The sequence below is a fragment of the Coloeus monedula genome, assembly GCF_965178545.1.
Source record: "Coloeus monedula genome assembly, chromosome: 14".
Lineage (NCBI taxonomy): Eukaryota > Metazoa > Chordata > Aves > Passeriformes > Corvidae > Coloeus > Coloeus monedula.
In genome coordinates this window covers 19,507,950-19,528,676 of record NC_138794.1, presented here as the reverse complement: position 1 = coordinate 19,528,676, position 20,727 = coordinate 19,507,950, and the positions used below count along the sequence as shown (strand labels likewise).

Below are 20,727 nucleotides of genomic sequence, written 5' to 3'. Positions count from 1 at the left end.
ACACTTTGACCACTGCAGGCAATGCTCAGAAGTGAGGAAAGGAAGGCCAAGATGGAATTGTTTGATGCTCCCCAGGCTGCCGTGCCCAGCGGTGGCACGGGGCTCCGGTTACCATCAATCATTCAGGAGCTGCAAACCAACACAGCTCAAGGTCTTCCAGCCAGGCAGCAGCTCCCTCCAGCCAGGAGCAGCCACCCCGAGGCTGGTGAGGATCAGGAGACATTCACCCCATTGCCTGTGCTGGAAGAGGCAGCATTTTTAAGGGAAGCAGTTTAACCTCTAAATTCTGGAACTTTGTGGATGATAAAAGTACCCAACTCTGAAGTCCAAGCACCAAAAACATCTCACAGCAAAACAAAGTCACTGAAAAAACAGGAACCTGGGGCTTGGAGGCAAATAAATAGAATACAAAAGAGAAGCCAATATAAAATATCAACAAATGGGGGAGGTAAATAGCCTCTGTTAACCACAGCTATGGGATGCTGCTTGCCTGGGTCCTCACCGAGAAAACCTGGAATTCTGGATTTAAACTGTACCCAAAGCACAGCTAAGGACCAGATCCAATACAAAACCAAACGCCAGGGAGAGCAGCCTAGGAGCACTCAGGAAGTCAGGATCCACTCTGCAAATGGAAATCTGGGATTCCTCCAGCTGTCCCTGGATTGACTGCTGGCAGCTCCCACAGTGCCCCCATTCCCTGGGACAAGGGGACTGTCCTGGTCTCCCACTTCACTCCTTCCTCCTGCAGCAGTTGAAGCTGAAGCCAAGCCTAAACCTTCCTTTACAGAGGAATTTGGAAGGAAAACTCCAGGCTGGTTTGGAAGAGGTGCCAGAGGAGTCAGCAAGCCTTCCCGGGTGGTCATGGAGTGGCACTTGCACTAAGCCTGACCACCACTCCCATCCCGTTAATTGCTTGTTAAGGAAGAGGAACCCCTAAAGCTCAGGCCCAGTGCTGGACACGGCACTGAGGAAGGGACAGGAGGTAATCAGGGAAGGGACTGAGGCTTGTTCTTTCATTGTGAAATTAAACAGGTAATTCAGAGCGAGCTGAAGGGGAAAACAAAAGGACAAACTCGGACAAATCTTTATCAGAACCAAACCCAACTTCCACAATGCTGGGGATGAGAGGCTGCTTTGCTAAGGCCACAAAAACCTGGGACATTCCCTAATCCTGCATCAGTGAATTAAGGGGGAAAAGGGCCACCCTAGAGACAGAAAATAGCTGGGACCAAGTTGCCAGCAGGGGTTAAAATGTCCCTGAAGTGCTCTTCAGCTTAAGGTGGAACTGGAAGTTGGATTTGCTGTCCACCAAGGGGAAAAAGTGGATGGAAAGAAAAAACAGGGCAAGGAAACCACAGAGGGAACAGACTCCGAGGGCATCACCAAGGGAGCTTCACGTGATCCCACCAACCCCAGCCAAGGCCTGGGATCATCCCCCAGCAACACCCCAGGGAACACATCCTCCCTGTCCCCAAGGCAGGCCTGACCCAGCCCATTCCCATTCCAGCCGCGATGGATCCATCCTGAAGGAGAGCCGGCCAGGATCCAACCCACACGTTCCCGGAGGAGCAAACCACGCTGTGTGTGCCTTACCCACACCCCATGGGAAGCCCGGAGCAGAGCTCTGGAGCTCAGCCTGCAAAGCTCGGGATTCATGGAGTGTCAGCCACAGACCCCAACACACCTGAGCCACCCCGCACCCCGCCGGCCCTGGCCGTGGGAACCCCGTGTCTGTTCCCCCTGTGCCCCGCATGGTGCCAGGCACTCACTCACTTGTACTCGGTGGTGTTGGAGGGTTTCCTGGTGCCCGGGATCTCCTCGCCGTTCTTCACCCAGTAGCTGGCGGCCAGGGGGCTGGGGCTGCTGGTGAGGTTGCACTGCAGCGTGACAGCCACGCCGGCCACGTGCAGCACCACGTCCTCGCTGGCGTTGATGCGCGGCTCTGCAACACAGGAGCGCCCATAGCAGCCGGCCCGGGGACAGCGGCCGCTACTCTACGGTGGCACGGGGAGCGGGAGGGAGGGCACTACACGGGGAAGGGCACGGCACCGCGGCGGGTGGGGCACAGCCACAAAGCACAACCAACCACACAGCTCAGCACTGCCCGCGGCAACGGCGCGGGGCCCCGCTCCCGGCTGCAAACAGAGAATTGGTTAATGGTTTACTGCAGGGCTCCCAGCACCACGGACGTCCAGGTGACACCAGCAGCTCCTGGCACCACTTTGTGTCCCCCACAGCGAAGTCCTGGGGCTTTGAAAGTCCTGTGTGTGAGACCTCAGTTACTCCTCCAGAAGCTTCTGGCTGGCTGGCACTTCATTCTTCGCCTTGAGGTTGCAAACAAGCCCATTTTTATACAAGCAGCCCTCAAATATAGGCTCCTCAGTGACACTCTGGATGTGCCCCCTGCCCAAAGGCTGACGTGTGCTGAAGTGCACCCAGGAGATCCCAAAGGGGAACAGCAGCGTGGGGAAGGCAGGAGCTGCAGGAGGATGGGCGAGGGCAGCGCCCAGAGCCTGCCAGTGGAATGGAAGGACCCGCAGCAGGGCACAGGCAGAGCTGCAGCTGCTTCGTTTCCGAAGGAGCCTCGAGCACAAACACAAAGAACAAAAAAGCCTCGGTGCTGTGTGAGCAGAGCCCGGAAGCTCTGCCCTTCGCCGCCTGCTCCGGGGCCCTTCCAGTGCACAGCCTCGCCTGGCAGCACCGAGTTCACCCTGGAATGGCTGCGGGCACTGGGCTGCTGGAATGGCTGTGGGCACTGTGCTGCTGGAATGGCTGCGGGCACTGGGCTGCCGGAATGGCTGTGAGCACTGGGCTGCGGGCACTGGGCTGCTGGAATGGCTGCGGGCACTGGGCTGCTGGAATGGCTGCGGGCACTGGGCTGCTGGAATGGCTGCGGGCACTGGGCTGCCAGAATGGCTGTGGGCACTGGGCTGCCGGCTGAGAGCCCTGCTGGCCCCAGCTCCTGCAGGCCCCTGCTGCTCTCCAGCACTCACAGCTGGGCCATTGCCAGCACGGGCACGGGAGCCGCTCCCCAAACTTGGCATAAAGACCTTTGTGCCGCAGGGCCCGAGCCTCCCACCGGCTTCGGAGCGTTCTCTGAAAAACCCCCTCACGCAGGATGGCACAGTTTGAAAAGTTCACAATTCTTGCTGTTAGCCTTCCAAAAAACCTGTGTTTAGTGTCAGCCTGGACTGCAGGCCACCCCAGCAGGCCCAGCTGCTGTGTCCCCTGCCTGGGATGGGAATTCCAGAGGCGGCAGCTCCAGCTGCTCCCTTCTCCCACCCCTCTGGACGCAGGGGGCTGAGGAAGCAGCAAACACCTCCCTGATTCCTGCAAGTCATGCAGGGAGTTTCCATCCCAGGAGCTCTGGCGTGCCTTGTGGAAACAATTTGGGATATAAATCTATGATCCACGGAGTCTCTGGAACGCAGGTTATGAAACGCAGTGACAGGATGGAAAATACCAATCGTGTCAGAACCATCCCAGCTTTCCACACAGGGAACATCCCTGTATCCCGTGGCACATCCTTACATTACTGCCCAGGGAGGCAGGGAGAAAAAACATCCACCCACTGATAAGCTGGAGCATTCCAGCCCTGGATATCCTTTCTTAAACTCCTCCTTCCCCAGCTCTTTAAATCATTCCTTAACTGCAGGAATGCTGCAGGTGCTGTTGGTGTTACCACGCTCTTGCCTCTGTTTCTGCCTCGTTTCTCCCCCACGGGGCATTTTATCCTTTCAAGGACTGTTTGGGCCCAAAAGGGCTGTGTTATTCCTGTGTTCTGCACCATTCCTGGCCTGAGCCGGGCGCTTTTCCACCCTCCTAGAGCTCATCTGCATTCCCACAGAAACACTAAGAGAGCTCTGGGAATATTTTTGGAGTGTGTCTGAAATAGTAACTCAGTGGCTGACCTGCAACCTTTTCAGTTTTAAACAAAACTGAAGGCAGCTGCAGTCTCATTTCCAGCTTTACCTGCATTTGGTTATTAGAGAAGCAAACTGATGGATCGATCTCCTGATTTAATTCCAGGAGACAGGCTGGAACAGTGGGACAGCAGCAGCTGAGGAAGGATGCTCACCTAGAAAATCACTGTCTACACATCACTTAAAGCGCCCGTTTTATGTAAGCTCGGCTTTTACAGTCAAAACCCAAGCAAAGCACCTAAAAAAACCCCCAGCAAGTGCAATTCTGGTTCCAAATCCAGAGTGAGGTGGAAGGCAGATGGTGGTTCCTGGGTGCCAGATTTCCCTCAGCAAGTTGGTCTCTGCAGAGGCCAGGCATGCAGCCTGTGCTCTGTGGCACTGTGGGGTGACGTGGGTGCCGCCAGCTGGAAATTCCAACTCCGCCGAGCCCGACAATTCCCATCTCCCAGCCAGGCCCCCGGTGGAACAGCTGAGGCCATCTGGGCAGGCTCAGGTAAGAGTCTCCACTCACAGGGACACCTGGGGAACCTCTGCTCCCAGCAGGGCCAGGCAGGGTTGATGTCCACGGGCTGCAGGAGCGGCTCGGCTCTCTGGGCACTCACACATGCACGGGAAAGGCACTCGGGGCTTCCATCCACACGTCCCAGCAGGGCCCCGGAGCAGGGTCACCCCGGAGCAGGATCACCCTGGCACAAGGCACTTGGCAGCAGGTCAGGACACAGCTCCCAGCAGCAGGGGCAGCCAACAGCGTTCACGGAGAGAGGAGAGGCTGGACTGCAGTCCCTGCAGCAGCTCGGGGCCAGGGGCCGGAGGGAGGGAGGGAAACAAACCCCCTTCCCATACGGACAAATCATCCCAGCAGCTGGTCCCAAAGCCTGGCTCCGCACGTCACAAGGGTTTTGTCCCTCAGAGTCCCTCGGCAGCACCGGGGACTGTCCCATGCCAGGGTGGGCAGGGTGCAGGGCACAGCGCCCTTCCCAGCAGACACATTCCCAGGTTTGTGCCAGGGCAGGAGCATTTCCCAGGATGAGAGGCTTTGCTGCTGGGGCCATGCAAGCATTCCAGCCCTTTGGGAGCCCAAAGGACACGGGAGGGCCGAGGGGCGGGGCTGAGGCTGAGCAGGTCCAGCTCAGGGACCCGGGGCCGCTCCAGCACCGCAGTCTGTCCGTGCCACCGGGGCCACCGGGGTCACCGGCCGTTTGCCCACATGCGCCAACGCTGCTCCCGTTCCCACAGGGAAGGTCTCTGATCCAGCAGTGCCAACGGCAGCACCAGGCTTTGGGGACAGCTTGGGGGGGGTTTCAAGGTACCCAAATAAATAATCCAATGCAGAGTTGGGGCTTTGTACCCAGTGCCAAAAGGGTTGTTTAGGCACAGAGCACAAGAGCAAGCCCACGCTTTTGCTCTGCTCTTCTGTCAGCTGAGGACACTGAGAAGCCACCCAGAAGTTGTTCTCCTGTACCTCCACACTGCAGCTTTAACCCCCTCTACCTGTAGCTCATCAGCCATTTCCTCAGGCCAACGCAAGTTCTACATCTGGCCCTAAACTCTTTTCTACCCAATGTGACCACACTAATTCCCAAATCCAGCTGGGATGGGGAGCAAAGTGAAGGCAGGAACGCCTCGTCCCGACCAAAAAGCCATTCTGGGCCAAGCACTCTGCTCTCAGAGCTTTGCTGCTGCACCCTGGATGGGGTGACTGAGCTCAGGCTGTGGGTTCAGCTCTGGGGAGGATGTTCCCCCCTCCTTCCATGGGCTGGGCTGGGAATGGCTGCACCACCTCAGCGCTGCTGCATCAGAGAACTCCTTAGGAACGTGCTGCTGGCCAGGAAGGGAAAGAAACACCACGACTTCGTGGGAAAATCCAGACATGAAAGGTCACGTGGAACTGAAAGGGAAGGATTTATCCAGAAGCAGATATGTAACCAAAACCAGGTGAGGAGGCATTCCCAGAAACTCCAGGAGAACAGAAGAAATCAAAATAAAACGGTTAGAGCTGGGAAGAAGCCAGAAATCAAAGAGAAAGGCACTCGTGGAGAAGCCAGGGAGGCTGGAAACCTCCTACAGAACGAAGGAGAGGAGGGAACAAACACAGATCCACCAGCAGGCTCCTTTCTACCACACATCCCGAGGTTTTCCCGAGCGCTCCTAAGGAGAACACACACCGAGGGCACACAGGGGCAGCACTACAGGCGAGGAGCAGCCCGCGGGGCGGGGTGGGTGGGCACAGCACAGGGTGGCACAGGGTGGGGACACGGGGTCAGGGTCACCAGACTGCCTCTAGACACTACAGTGCCACTACTGGGGGCCGGACTCACTCTGCAGGACGCTTATAGTAGCCTGGGCTCGAATCCACGTAATGGAGGGATTTTGCCTCAAGTCATTCCTCCGGGGGTCGTTGCTGGCCCTGCACTCGTAAGTCCCAGAGTCTTCCAAGGTAAGGCGGGTTACTCTCAGCACACTCACCCCATTGGCCCCGTAGGCAGTGTTTATGGTGACCCGGCGCTTCCGAGCGCCATCCCACAGCTGTTTGAAAGCCTCGGCGCGGTTGACTTCCGCATACCACCACTGGATCTCTGGAGTGGGGTTCCCAACCACATCACAGTACAGTTCAAAGGCGTCCCCCGTGAGCTTAGTTTCTGACATGGGCGACTTGACAAACCCGGCTGCAGGGAGGGGCAGCAGAAACGCAGTGACAGAGCGGCAGGAAACAACAGAGCTCACGCACAACAAACACAGCAGCGGGGCACAAAACACAGTTAGAGACATGGCATCGGCTGGGGCACGGCTGGGCACCCATGGCATTGGCTGGGGCACCCATGGCATGGCTGGGGCACCCACGGCATCAGCAGTGAAAGGGCTGGGCACCCATGGCACAGCTGGGCACCCATAGCACAGCTGGGGCACCCACAGCATCAGCAGTGGCACCCACGGCACGGCTGGGCACCCACGGCACTGGCAGTGAAAGGGCTGGGCACCCATGACACAGCTGGGCACCCACGGCATGGCTTGGGGCACCCTCGGCATCGGCAGTGGCACCCTCGGCACGGGGCAGGGAGTTCCCAGTCCTGCTGCTGACCCTCCCTCCCAGGGACTCCCGGCCGCTCTCACCCGTGGGAAGCTCGGGCCGGGCCAGCGTTAAGCGTTCCTTCGTGGCCAGGCAGCCGCTCTCAGAGGCGGCTTCTTCACCTCACCCAGCCACAGGGGCACGAGGGGGGAAACCCCAAAGCTGTGCCAGCTGTGAGCTCTGCTCTGACCGCCTCGCCCACCTGCTGAGGGCTCGCAGGGCGGGCAATTCCCCAGGATCCATTTTCCCGGAGGAGCTGCTGACGGCAGCTGCGGCACCGAGGGAATTTCAGCAGAGTGTGAACACTCACAGACCCAAAGGTCGCTTTGTTAGGAACCTCGGCAGTTCCCCCCCATTTCAGAGAGAGCTGCTGGCCTGACACCCCGTGCTCAGGCCAAAATCTCCTCAGTAGGGATATCCCAAACCCTGCAGTACTCACCAGAACACACACACACACACTCTACACTGGCCTTCAACCCCAATCCCAAAGATATCCCTGGCAAACAGCGCTGCCCCCACGGCAGGCCCCTCCGGAACTGCGGGATTAGGACACAGCTGGGCAGCGAGGGGAGGGACAGCTTCCCGCTGGGAAACCTCGGTCCATGCCAGCCCTCGCTGGTTTTAGGGTGAGGGACGAGTCAGGGGGGTTTGGGGACTCGGAGCCTTGGGAAATTCCCGGCGAGCACAGAATGCCCTCTCCATGGTTTGGCCACAGGGCCACGGGAAGCTGGCACTAAAGGATGGCTGGAGCAGGAAAACCCCCCAGAGTCCCCAAAACGCATGGGCAGTGTCCCGGCGGGCAGAGCAGAGGGGTGGAGCTGCAGGGAACAGCTACAGGGACACTCGAAATTTAAAAACTCACCCTCACATTCCCTGATTTACGGACTCATGGGATCGGGGACTCCCCACGGGCACTGCCACCGGGAGGGGCTCGGCACTGAGAAACCCCAGAAAATCCCCCGGGGCGGCAGCGGCCCCAATGGCCACGACTCCCGATGGCCACAGGCCCCAATGGCCATGGCCCCCCAAGGCCACGGGCCCCAGTGCTCACAGGCCCCAATGGCCACGGCCCCCAATGGCCACGGACCCCAATGGCCACGGATCGCAAATGACCATGGCCCCCAAATGACCAAAAACCACGACCCCAATGCCCAGCACTCCCTGACCCCAATGCCCAGCACTCCCAGCCCCAGTGCCCAGCACTCCCTGACCCCAATGCCCAGCACTCCCAGCCCCAGTGCCCAGCACTCCCAGCCCCAGTGCCCAGCACTCCCTGACCCCAATGCCCAGCACTCCCAGCCCCAATGCCCAGCACTCCCAGCCCCAGTGCCCAGCACTCCCAGCCCCAGTGCCCAGCACTCCCTGACCCCAGTGCCCAGCACTCCCTGACCCCAGTGCCCAGCACTCCCTGACCCCAAGGCCCAGCACTCCCAGTCCCCAATGCCCAGCACTCCCAGTCCCCAATGCCCAGCACTCCCAGCCCCAATGCCCAGCACTCCCAGCCCCCAGTGCCCAGCACTCCCTGACCCCAAGGCCCAGCACTCCCAGTCCCCAATGCCCAGCACTCCCAGCCCCAATGCCCAGCACTCCCTGACCCCAGTGCCCAGCACTCCCTGACCCCAAGGCCCAGCACTCCCAGCCCCAATGCCCAGCACTCCCAGTCCCCAATGCCCAACACTCCCTGACCCCAATGCCCAGCACTCCCTGACCCCAGTGCCCAGCACTCCCTGACCCCAGTGCCCAGCACTCCCTGACCCCAGTGCCCAGCACTCCCTGACCCCAATGCCCAGCACTCCCTGACCCCAATGCCCAGCACTCCCAGCCCCAATGCCCAGCACTCCCAGCCCCAATGCTCAGCACTCCCTGACCCCAGTGCCCAGCAGTCCCTGACCCCAATGCCCAGCACTCCCTGACCCCAATGCCCAGCACTCCCTGACCCCAATGCCCAGCACTCCCTGACCCCAATGCCCAGCACTCCCAGCCCCAATGCCCAGCACTCCCTGACCCCAGTGCCCAGCACTCCCTGACCCCAGTGCCCAGCACTCCCAGTCCCCAATGCCCAGCACTCCCTGACCCCAGTGCCCAGCACTCCCTGACCCCAGTGCCCAGCACTCCCTGACCCCAATGCCCAGCACTCCCTGACCCCAATGCCCAGCACTCCCTGACCCCAAGGCCCAGCACTCCCTGACCCCAGTGCCCAGCACTCCCTGACCCCAATGCCCAGCACTCCCAGTCCCCAGTGCCCAGCACTCCCAGTCCCCAGTGCCCAGCACTCCCTGACCCCAAGGCCCAGCACTCCCTGACCCCAATGCCCAGCACTCCCTGACCCCAATGCCCAGCACTCCCTGACCCCAGTGCCCAGCACTCCCAGCCCCAATGCCCAGCACTCCCAGTCCCCAATGCCCAGCACTCCCAGTCCCCAATGCCCAGCACTCCCAGTCCCCAGTGCCCAGCACTCCCTGACCCCAGTGCCCAGCACTCCCAGCCCCCAATGCCCAGCACTCCCTGACCCCAATGCCCAGCACTCCCAGTCCCCAATGCCCAGCACTCCCTGACCCCAGTGCCCAGCACTCCCTGACCCCAATGCCCAGCACTCCCTGACCCCAGTGCCCAGCACTCCCTGACCCCAGTGCCCAGCACTCCCTGACCCCAATGCCCAGCACTCCCTGACCCCAAGGCCCAGCACTCCCTGACCCCAAGGCCCAGCACTCCTGGGGCCAAAGGCTCCTTGCCCTGCCTTTTTGGGGGAAAACTGTGGGGTTTTGGTGCATTTCAGAGTGCCTGTGCACTGCTGGAGCTCACCCTGCAGTGTGTGAGCGCCCTGGGAATCCTCTTATTTCGGGGTATGTCCATAATTGGGATGAAAAGCCCTGAAAAGCCCTCGGGCTGCACTCCGAGTCCCTGAGGCCAGAACAATCATTTCGGAAGATTAAACCGGGCATCCAGAGCTCTCCTTGGCAAACCTTCCCACATTTTAAACCTCACATTTCCAGCGGGGTCAAATCCTCTCGGGGCAGCACCGTGCAGGGATTAGGATCGGCCCCGGCTGCCTCTGGTGCCTCTCCCCACAGCGCCGGGGATCAAAACTCTCTTTCCCAAAATCCTGGGATGAACAGCGGCCTCTCCACACAAAGGATGGGGAAACTGAAGCAGCCAAGGGCAGCTCTGGGCTGACATTTTTGTGTTTTTGGCCGCTCAGGGATGCCCGGGAGGGAGCTGCCCGCAGAGAGCTGTGGTGTGCCTGCACCGAGCAGGAATGCTCACAAAAACCCCCAAAAAACGGGGGGAAAGGGGAATCACGGCAGAGGGGAGGCTGAGAAGGGAGGGAAGCTGGAATTCCATGCCCATCCCAGCAGCGGGCACTTTCCTGGCACCTAGGAGTTGCCAGAGCCCGGCCTTGGCTTTCCTGGGCTCCTCCAGCACAGCTCTGCAGAGACGGCAGCACCAAGCACACACCCCAAACCAGAGCTGGGGCTGGGCCGGGCGCAGGGCGGGCTCCAGGGACTGGGCGGGGTCTAACCCCAGAGATCTGGGGCTGGGCTGGGTCTAATCCCAGAGATCTGGGGCTGGGCTCAATCTAACCCCAGAGATCTGGGGCTGGGCTGGGTCTAACCCCAGAGATCTGGGGCTGGGCTGGGTCTAACCCCAGAGATCTGGGGCTGGGCTGGGTCTAACCCCAGAGATCTGGGGCTGGGCTGGGTCTAATCCCAGAGATCTGGGGCTGGCCCGGATCTAACCCCAGAGATCTGGGGCTGGGCTCAGTCTAAACCCTAAAGATTTGGGACTGTGCCTGGTTTAACCTCCAAGATTTGGGGCTGAGCTCAGTCTAACCCCAAAGACTGGGACTGTGCTCAGTCTAAACCGCAAAGATTTGGGACTGTGCTCGGTCTAACTCCAGAGATTTGGGACTGGGCTGGGCCTAACCCCGAAGATTGGGACTGTACACAGTCTAAACCCCAACGATTTGGGACTGGGCTCAGTCTAACTCCAGAGATTTGGGACTGGGCTCGGTCTAACCCCAAAGACTTGGGACTGTGCTGGGTCTAACCCCACAGATTTGGGACTGGGCTCGGTCTAACCCCAAGCACATGCCCTGGTCTGGGATTCCCAGCCCATGCCCTGCAGGAATCGCAGCACAAACTGTGGGAATCACCTCCAGCTCCCGAGCCAGCAGCTCCCAAAGGCCCCAGCCCTGCAAGGGATGATCGATGATCACCCCAGAGACGATCAATAAAGATCAATAAATCCTGGGAAGGAGCAGAATAACCCGGACCTGGGGTGCACCCCCTGTGTCTGTCAGGAAGGGAACTCGATACACACATCTGGGAACACAAGGAACACCTCTGGGAACTCGATAAACACATCTGGGAACACGAGGAACACATCTGGGAACTCGATAAACACCTCTGGGAATTCAATAAACACCTCTGGGAACACAAGGAACACCTCTGGGAACACAAGGAACACCTCTGGGAACACATCTGGAAAAACGAGGAACACCTCTGGGAACACCAGGAACACCTCTGGGAACGCATCTGGAAAAACGAGGAACACCTCTGGGAACACCAGGAACGCCTCTGGGAACACCAGGAACACATCTGGGAACACCAGGAACACCTCTGGGAACTCGACAAACATCTGGGAACTCGAGGAACACCTCTGGGAACACGAGGAACACCTCTGGGAACTCAAGGAACACAAGGAAAATTTAATCGGGGTGCAAAGGGATCAAGAGCGACGGCCCTGGAGGAGCAGAGCGGGGAGAATTCCCACCGAGCCAGGTGGAAAAAAGGGGGTTTCAAAATAAAACTGCGCTTTGCCTCAAAGCCCAAGCTGGGCAAGGGAGATGTTAAGCCAGGCTTAAAGACGGCAAAATGCAGGTTTAACACACACACACAAGAACGGACAAATTGGGAAGCAAAAAGAGGGGAAAACCAAGAACTGCCAAGGGAGTTTGGAACCCCAAGGAACACAGCTGTAGCCAAGCAACCCCCAAAAAAGCAGGATAACGCTCCCATCCCATCCTGAGGCTGCTGCTCCCACCTCGACCAAAGCCCGGAACTGAGGGTTTAACAAAGCTCAGGCGCAAAACCAAGCCCGATCTCCAGCCGGGAGCCAGCACAAAGGGAAGCGCAGCTGCTGTGGGGCTGAACCGTTTGGAGCTCGGCAGAAAACCCTCCTGGAAAACCTCCGGGCACGCTGGAAGTTTGCGTTTCGCTGCTCTCGGGCCTTTAGGAGAGCTCTGGAGGTTTAATTTGGAGGTTTAATTTTTCCTCAGAGGTGCAGCCCCATTTTTTAAACTCTTCAAGTAAACAAACAAAAATGCAGCTGGAAAAAGGAGACGCCCACCGGGCTGGGTTAATCAGGTGCTCTGGCTAATTAACACCTTTCCTTTCTCTTGATTAAGTGACAAGAGGTGTGAGGGTGGGAAAAGCTCCACTTTGTGGGGCATTTTTACTCCCTTCCGCCTGGGAAAAGCCCCCCATTAATGTTTTGTTCTTTTCCAGCTGCTCGCAGGCGCTGGAAATCTCGGGAATCAGTTAAACCTACAAAAAGTGGCAGCTGGAAGAGGGGGAAGCAGCTCAGTTCTGGGAACTGCCTGTTCCCACCCATTTTCCACCGGCTCCATGCCTTCCCATTCCCCCATCACCAGGCAGCACGGAATTAGAAAATTGGCATTAATTGCATTAATTTCTGCCGCATCCAGCGCGGCTTTAAGCCAGGCCTGAGGCACCCAGGTGAGCCCAGACCTGGAGCAATCCCTGGATTTAATTCCTGCCGCCTCATCCTGCGGCTTCCCAGAGCTGGAGAGAGGCAAACATGACCCGGAGAGCATCATCTAAAATGCATGAGCGTTCCACAGGCACGGAAACCTGAGGATTAAACATTCCCTGGATCCAGCCCAGCATCCCTCATTCCCCTGGGCATCACAAAGCCTCGGCGTGGAGCAGGTTCAGGAGCAACTTGGGTTTAAAGCAGGGAATTCAGGCTGGGAAGGACACAGGGATCAGCTCATGGGTTTAAATCAGGGAGTTCGAGCTGGAAAGGATTCCTGAAGGTCCTCTGGCCCAGCAAAACCCTGAGATCAGCCTAAGACCCTCCCACACGGCCCTGAATGCTTTGATTCCCGTTCCCTTGGAAGAAAGATGGGATGCTTCACTTCACGCTTTTGAAAACACAGCTGTGGCCACTTTTACGGTGCCAAGCTGATCCCAGGAGCCGGAATTCCCTGAGGAAAGCCATCCCAGCACAGCCCACAGAACATCCCTGGCAAGAGAAGCCCCTGGCGTGGGGTACAGCAAGCTCAGCCACGTCCCCCCAGCTCCAGGAACTCCCCAGAGCCATCCCTGTGTGGCCTCGGAACACACAATTCCAGGGATTGCAGGTTACAGCCTGAAGGGGTTGGGAATCAGCTGAAGGCTGGAATATCCCACAGGGGAAGAAGAATCAGGACAGGGTTTATAAATGGTGGGTGCGTAACTGGTGGGGCCTGGGACACTCGGGAATGTCCCCAGGGCAGCTCTGAGGCCCTGTCCCAGCTCCTGCCCCACTTACAGCTCCTCCCTTCCACAGCTCTGCTCGTCCGAGCCCATCATCTCCCTGAACCGGAGAATTCCAGGGCTCAGACCTCGGGAATTTAACGGGATTAAGGGTTTATTGAAGTGGTTCTGTCTTTTAGGGACATGCCCGGGTGCAGAATGGTTTTTATCCCACTGCAGACTCCATACCAAAGCACCCACTCCTACAGGAAGCGTGGACAATCCCTTTATTTATCCCAAACCGCTCGGATCAGCGCTCCGGAATGAATAATAGATGGATAAAGATGGAACTGAGCCAGCTCTGAGCAACCTGAGGTGTGGATCCAGATCCACAGCAAGTGCAGTGCCTCAAAATGCCCGTTTCTTCCCGTATTTCAAGGGAAATATTAAGGAATGCCAGGGCAGAGGTGCTGGAGGAGCTCCCACACAGCTGCCATCCCATTTAAATGGGTGCCACTGCCCTCCCAAAAAAGCCAAGCCCGGGGAACTTCCTGAGGCGATCCCACAATAATTCACAGAACCCCCCCGAAACCAAAGGCATTCCAGGGGAATTCCAGCTTGCTCCTGACGGAATCACCTCCTGCAATTCCATGGAAAAGGCAGCTTTGGCTCACCGGGAGATTGCCTTCCTTCCGTGGGCAACTGGTCCCTCCTCTCCTAGAGGATTTTCCGAGGATTAAACCCCACCTCAGCGCCTGGAGCTGTTCTCTGCTCTCCCCATCCATCTCCTCCCCGGCACATCTCGGGACACAAAGCCTTACAGCAGCTGCTGCTTTAATCCCTGGGGTTTTTTAAGGGAATACAGCAACACAAGGAGCACACGAGAATCCCCCTCCAAAGCAGCAAGAGCCAGGAGCAGGAAGGCTCCTGGAAGTTCAAAATCCACACGAACAAGTGAAAGCCCATTCCCTGGAAAGCAGCAGGAAGGGATTCAGCTGCAGCAGGTGGAGCAGGCAGCAACTTCTGCTGTCCCCACGCCACAGCGGCTGAAAACCTCGAGAAATTGCAAAGCCCAGTAAATTTCTGCCTTAAAAGATATCGAGAACGCCTCAAACGCTGGTAAATAACAACTGCCTCGTGTCAGATGGGCTCTTTAAACCCCTCAGGCTGGCTCTCTGACGCCAGGATTTGCGAGAAGTGAAGGCTTTCAGTGCTCCCCAGCTCTCCTCTGACCTTTCCTGATCCAAGGAATGGGCGTTTGCCAGGAGAGCGGCCGCATTTCTCTCCGGCACAGCAGCTCCCCAACGGCAAAGCTGCCTCTTGTCCCCCCCTTTTATTCCTTCTGCACAACGAGGCAGCGAAAGGACATTTTCATCCAGCGACCTCTCGACAGAAATGCCCTTTGCTGAATTGTGGGGTTACGTAACGGGAGGCTGGGGAGAAGCTGTTCTGCCACAGAAATAATTCCTTGGTGCGTGCACAAGGAGTGGCTTTAGCAGAGGGGATAACGCGCTTGAGGCGCATTTCCCGGCCCAAAGCAGCGCTTCCCGGCCCAAAGCAGCGCTTCCCGGCCCAAAGGAGAGTTTGAGCTGCCTGCTGTGTAAAATCCCAGCCCTGCTGCGGGAGGTGGGGTGAGGGATGCTTCAGTGAGGCCGAGTTTAGGCTCTCCACAGCTGGAGAGAAGGAATTCCTGCCCGCTCAGCGCTGCATGCAGAGGGACTCAGCCCCAGTGCATCCAAGCAGCAGGAGAAGGCCGGAATTCCAGCCACAGGGAAGAGGAAAGCAGAAAGGAAAGGCATTCAAAGGCAGCAGGGACAGCACGCTTTGTGGAGCGGATCTGCTCTGCTTCACACGCCGAGCTCCGTGCTCCACACCGCGTTTTTAGCGGGCCGTTCTCCCCGAGCGCTTCGGCTGCTCCCGTTTCTCCCGCCCCTGGGAGCTGGCACGAGGGCAGTGCCGCTGGAATCAGGGCTCCAGCAGAGCCCAGCTCCTCCCTGCCCGGGCAGCGTTCGAGCTGCGTGGCCTACTGACACCGCGGGGATTATGGGGCCAGAAATAACCCGTACGGGGCAGCTCCTCCCCGCAGCATCCCACACCCCGTTCCTGAGCCGCCATTCAATTCTGGCACCGGATTAGCGCATCCTAATCCCTGCAGGAATCACCGCCGCGGCCTGGGCGCTCGCAGCCCCTCGTGCTGTACTCACACCTCGCGCAATTTCTGTGCCAAAGGGTGAAACCACCCCAAAAACGCCCGTCTGGGGTCATTGCTGAGCTTGGGGGAGTTTTCCAGGTGAGGGGGAGCCCCGCAGCTTCACTCAGAGCTGCTCCCAGCGCTTTCGCAGCAGAAGTGAAATCCAATTAAAGGCCAAGCAGATTTGGACTCTTGGAGCAGGCAGCAGCAAAGGGAGAGGAAATAAAGCACGGAGAGGAGCCTCCTTTGCTCGGTGTAAATTAAAACAAGGAGCATCACTGCCACGCTGCCAACGCTAATTGTGTTTAATTACACTGCAGGGATTCTGTGGCGCTCAGGAGGGACACGAGTGGCCGCCTAAACAAAACCTGATTCGAGCCGTGTGCCCCGAGTTCAAAGGTTCTACTTGTATTTTACACCCCGTGTTCCGTTGTACTTTACACCCAGAGCTCCAAAGCCATCCCTTGGCAGGGTGACAGCACCCAGGAGTCCCCTGTCCCCTCCACAAGAGGCCACGTTCAACTGTGCAGCAACTTCACAGCAGCTTTAAAAGATTGGGTTTTTTAAAAAATACCTTCCTAGAGCCCAGCAAAAGCAGCGGGAGAATGGATCCCTCTGATAAACAGATCCAGCTGCGACAGCCGTGGTCGAGGCAGGAGAATCCCAACAGGGATTCTCTCCCAGCCCTCAGGAATTTGCTGCTGAGGCTTTTCCTGAACCTAAGGTGCTCTGTCTGCTGCCATCCAAGCAAATCCAGGTTCCCACAAAGCACCCAACAATCTTTCTTCAGCAGTTCTCCTCCTCTGAGAGGCAACAGCTCTGTCTCGCTTCGCAGGAGGAGGACCACAGGGTCGTGGCTTGGAAAACCCTTTGGGAATGAGAACTGCGTTTTGTCCCGGAGCAGGAGAGCGCCAGGGCACTGCCCATCCTCCTGTGGTCTGGGCTCCATTCTCCCTGTAATTCCCTGCCTGCAAACCAAACCCCACCCCACATTTATCTTTATTTAGGGTTTGGGGTTTGTTTTTTTCCTTCACTCCATATGGCTCAAGATTGGGGTCACCAAACCAATGCTGGTGCTGCTAAAAATAGGAGCTTTGGGAGCCTGAGACCCCGAACACGCAGCTCAGAGCCCGAAGTGAGAACAGAAGCTGCTGCTGAGCAGCAAAGTGCTGAAAACCCTGTCAGATAAAAATGCAACGATGTAAGGCCGAAAGGAACCCAGCAGTACAATATCTGAGCCTTCCCTCAGGTTCAGCACCCCCAAAATTGGGGAGAATCGGGAATTATCCTGGCTCTGTTCTGTTTCTGGAAGCAAAGAGCTGAAGTTCCAGCAGGGGAAAAAAAAAGAACTAATCACAAATATCCCATTAAAAGAAATTAAAATATTGAATTGCCCTCGTGCCTGACAGCAAGCAAAGCTCTCACAGCACCCAGTGGTTACACACAGCTGCTCCAGCATCGCTCCCAACGCCAGAACTGCCAGAAATGGGATAAAACTGAAATATTCCCAAAACCACAAAGGTCACAGGTGACACTGGAAGGAGGAACCCAGAGGGGACTGTGGTCCCACAGCATTGTAACTTAAAACAATCCCGTTCCTAGGCTAGAGGGGCTAAATGCACCAAATATCCTGTTTCTTACAGCAAAATGAAGCCCAAAGAGTGGCTTTTTCTCACTGAATTTCCCTCTCAGTGCAGCTTCAGAGCAACTGCACCGGCACAGCTCCAAAGCTCTGAGCCAACCCTGCACGTGGAATTCCTGCACCAAGCCTGGGATTTCACCTTTGGAAAGGTGTTTACCTTTACTTGACCTTAAATCAACGCCCCTGTTTCTGAGGGGATGGATCACACCTCAGCTAAAGAACAGACCCGGATTTCTTCCCTTGCAGCAGAGCAGGCAAGGTCCAGCTTCCCCAATTCCATAAAAACAAGGAAGAGCCCATCCAGGAGACTCCCAAAGTCCAGGTGCAGGCGGGCTCTGAGTCACAACCCCGAGTTGTTGGGCTGCTCTGGGATTTGGGAAACACTTCCCAGGGAAGTGTTTCCCAAAGCTCCCGGTTTCTGAGGGAGCTTCAGGGTGCCTGTGGCTATCCAAAACCCAAATGAGCTCTCTGACAGCGAGCTTCCTGTTCATTCCCTGGAATCCTGAAGGTCCCAGCAGTGCAAACCAAGCTGCCTGATCAGCCCAAACTCCAAATCTTTGGCTCCGAAGCACAGGAACATTTCTTACTCTGCTAAATCCAGCAGGCTGGATTTAGATCTATTTAGATCTATTTATATCTATTTGTATCTATTTCTATTTACTTATTTTCTCCCTGCCATTTATTCCTGGCTTGCTTGGATGCTCCAAGGGTGGAGCCAGGCTGGGAGAGCTGGGGGTGCTCACCTGGAGAAGGGAAGGATCCAGGGAGAGCTCAGAGCCCCTTGCAGGGCCTGAAGGGGCTGCAGGAGAGCTGGAGAGGGACTGGGGACAAGGCATGGAGGGACAGGACACAGGGAATGGCTACAGAGTGCAAAAGGGTGGGTTTAGGGTAAATCTTGGGAAGGAATTCTCCCCTGTGAAGGTGGGGAGGCGCTGGGATGGAATTCCCAGCGCAGCCGTGGCTGCCCCCGGATCCCTGGCAGTGCCCAAGGCCAGCCTGGACATTGGAACAGTGGGAGGTGTCCCTGCCCGTGGATGAGTTTTAAGGTCCCTCCCAACCCAAACTGTTCTGGGATCCTATGAAATCCATGAATTGGCTGCTTGCAACCATCAAACTCCCTGGAAAAGGCTGCTTTGGGTGAACTCCATCGGGAAACCTCCGTCAGGAATGATCCACCGCAGGAGAACAAACGGGCATTTGCCGCTGCTTGAAGACACAGAGAGGACCAGCCCCAAACCAAGCTGCAAAACTGCATTCTAGGGATTTCCTAATCCTTTGGCAAGACAGGAGCTTCCCACCATCCCATGGCTGGCACGGATTTCGCCAGGCTACCACCCAGAGCAGCTGAACCCTGACTCAGAGCGGCTTTCAAACCGCTCCAGCATCATTTCACTCGCTGCAAGCGCTCTGAAACGCCAGCAATTCAAACCCTTCCCCATCTGCAGCCTGAACCTGAGGCAGGCTCTGCTTCACCACCACAAAGCTTTTCCAACAAACCACGGGAAAAAAATAACCCCAGAGCGCTCAGCCAAGCTGGTGCACGCTCAGGTTTAAAAATGCTCCGAGCATCTGTTTTTCGCAAGCTCCTGCTGTCCGCCCTCACGGAATTATTCCAGGCTGCCTCGGTCTGCCTCTCGTCTGCTGGGAGCTCTCTGCACTGCCAAAAGCCTTCTCAGGCTCTTCTCTAGGCACTTCAACCCATCTTCTCCTCATTTCCAAGGTGTCCTTGGTCACTTTTCCCAAGCTGCTGGAATTCCACACGGTCGCTTTTTCCGGCCGAGAGCATTTTTTCCTAGTCCCTGATATTCCCCTTCCTCTTGTTTTCCTGCTCTATCAAGACACCAGCTACAAAACTCTTCATTTTTAGGTTCCCAAACCAGCCCAAGAGCCCCAAGAGCCCTGTGAGCACTCCCAAAAAGCGAGGAGCTACCCCTTGGTCCCATCCAGTCGTTGCTGTGGATTTTAAAACACAGAATGCCGAACTACAGGAATTAGAGCAAAGACCACCCTTTTTTTTTTTTGCTTTTTAAAGCCAAAGTCACAGATAATAATCATGATTTGAATGATTGGATGCTGGATTTGATAGAGAGCTTTGGTAATTCCCGAGTCATGTTTTACTAGGTAAGCTCTCTCCTCCAGCTTTACAGAAGTCAGGATTCATATTCTGGAATTAACTGGGAAAAAAGCAAAGTGCCTGGATTTATACCCAAATACTCCTGTTTGGAGGAGTTTGACTGAACACACAAGGCCCATCCTCAGACATCCAAAGGATCAGACACCGGCCTGTGGAACCCCCAGACCAGCCAGGCCAATTCCAGCCTCCAGAAAGAAGAATTCTGCTGGGAAGCTTTTAAAAATGGAAAAGGGCTTGGAGTAAGGAAGACCCAAGCCGTGGGGGCTGCCTGTGCTTTGCTGGCCATGACAATGTGACCTCCCACTCTAAAGTTCATCGAAACCAAACTTTAGAGGAGCACGGACACAGGAATTCTCCCGGTTTTAGTAAAGCTGTAACACCACCCTAAAGAAAAACCCCCCAAAATCTCAGGAACAGAGGCAGGTGTAGCACGTGTGTGAATTTTAGGAGCTGTGGTAATGACCAAGTAGATGGAAACCATGAAATAAAACTGGTGATGGGTCTCTGAGGCTGATAAAGCCAACTTGGGCTGGGCTGAGGAGATAAAACAGGACTTGGGACAACAGCAGAGGTCCAGCAGCAGAACCTCCAAGAAGTCCTTGGTTTGGGCGGCAGAGGGATGCACACAGCAGCAACCACCTGACCACTGCAGGACCCCACTGGACAGGGCTCTGCTGGAAGGAAACTGGGATGCAGATGGGAATGCCACCTGCAGGACACTGGGAACAACCCTTCAGCTCCGCTCAACCTTGAGCTGGGCCCAGCTGGAAGCGTGGCCGGGTTCACCCCTCACACTGCGGAAAACGTGCCTGGAGAAGCTCCACAGGCACAGCCAGGAAAGCACCACCTCCCAAGGACAACAGCCTCCTCTCCCCACCTAAACTGCACTGACTGAAGCAGCCGTGGCTGGAAAGGTTCTGATGGAATTCCAGGAGAGCTTTCCAAGTAGCGGTTGTTGCCTCTTTACCTGCTGGCAGAATTTCCCAGGGTAAACACGTCACTCGTGCTGCCGGCATCGCAGCTTCCAACGTGGGAGCTGGAGGAGGAGGAGGAGGGAGAGAACTCTGAACGTTCTCCTCGCTGCTCAGCCCACACTCAGGCTCCAAAAATGCTCTGGGAAGCCGTTCCTCACATTTATCTGGGGACCATTAAAAGGCGCAGCAGAACTCGGGCGCTGCGGAACGGATGAGGCTCAGCGGTCACAAACAAGGGACACAAACAAAGTTTTTTACTGGCTCCTTCAAGAAGAAATCCATTTTCAGAATTCAGGCTTATTTGGCTAATCTTCCTC

General features: G+C 56.8%; 1 protein-coding gene across 2 annotated transcripts in view; it reads right to left on the bottom strand.

Annotated features, from left to right (window-relative positions):
- The window catches only part of NPTN (neuroplastin), a 40,593-nt gene that overhangs the window by 16,542 nt on the left and 3,324 nt on the right, over positions 1-20,727 (bottom strand). The window contains exons 2-3 of one of the 2 annotated variants that reach the window (XM_082290930.1): positions 6,242-6,589; positions 1,774-1,942 (exon numbers count right to left, since the gene is read on the bottom strand). In XM_082290930.1, the coding sequence (XP_082147056.1) occupies positions 1,774-1,942; positions 6,242-6,589 (517 nt within the window). The remainder of the gene's footprint in view (positions 1-1,773; positions 1,943-6,241; positions 6,590-20,727) is intronic. The other variant, XM_082290929.1, reaches the window with a different exon arrangement.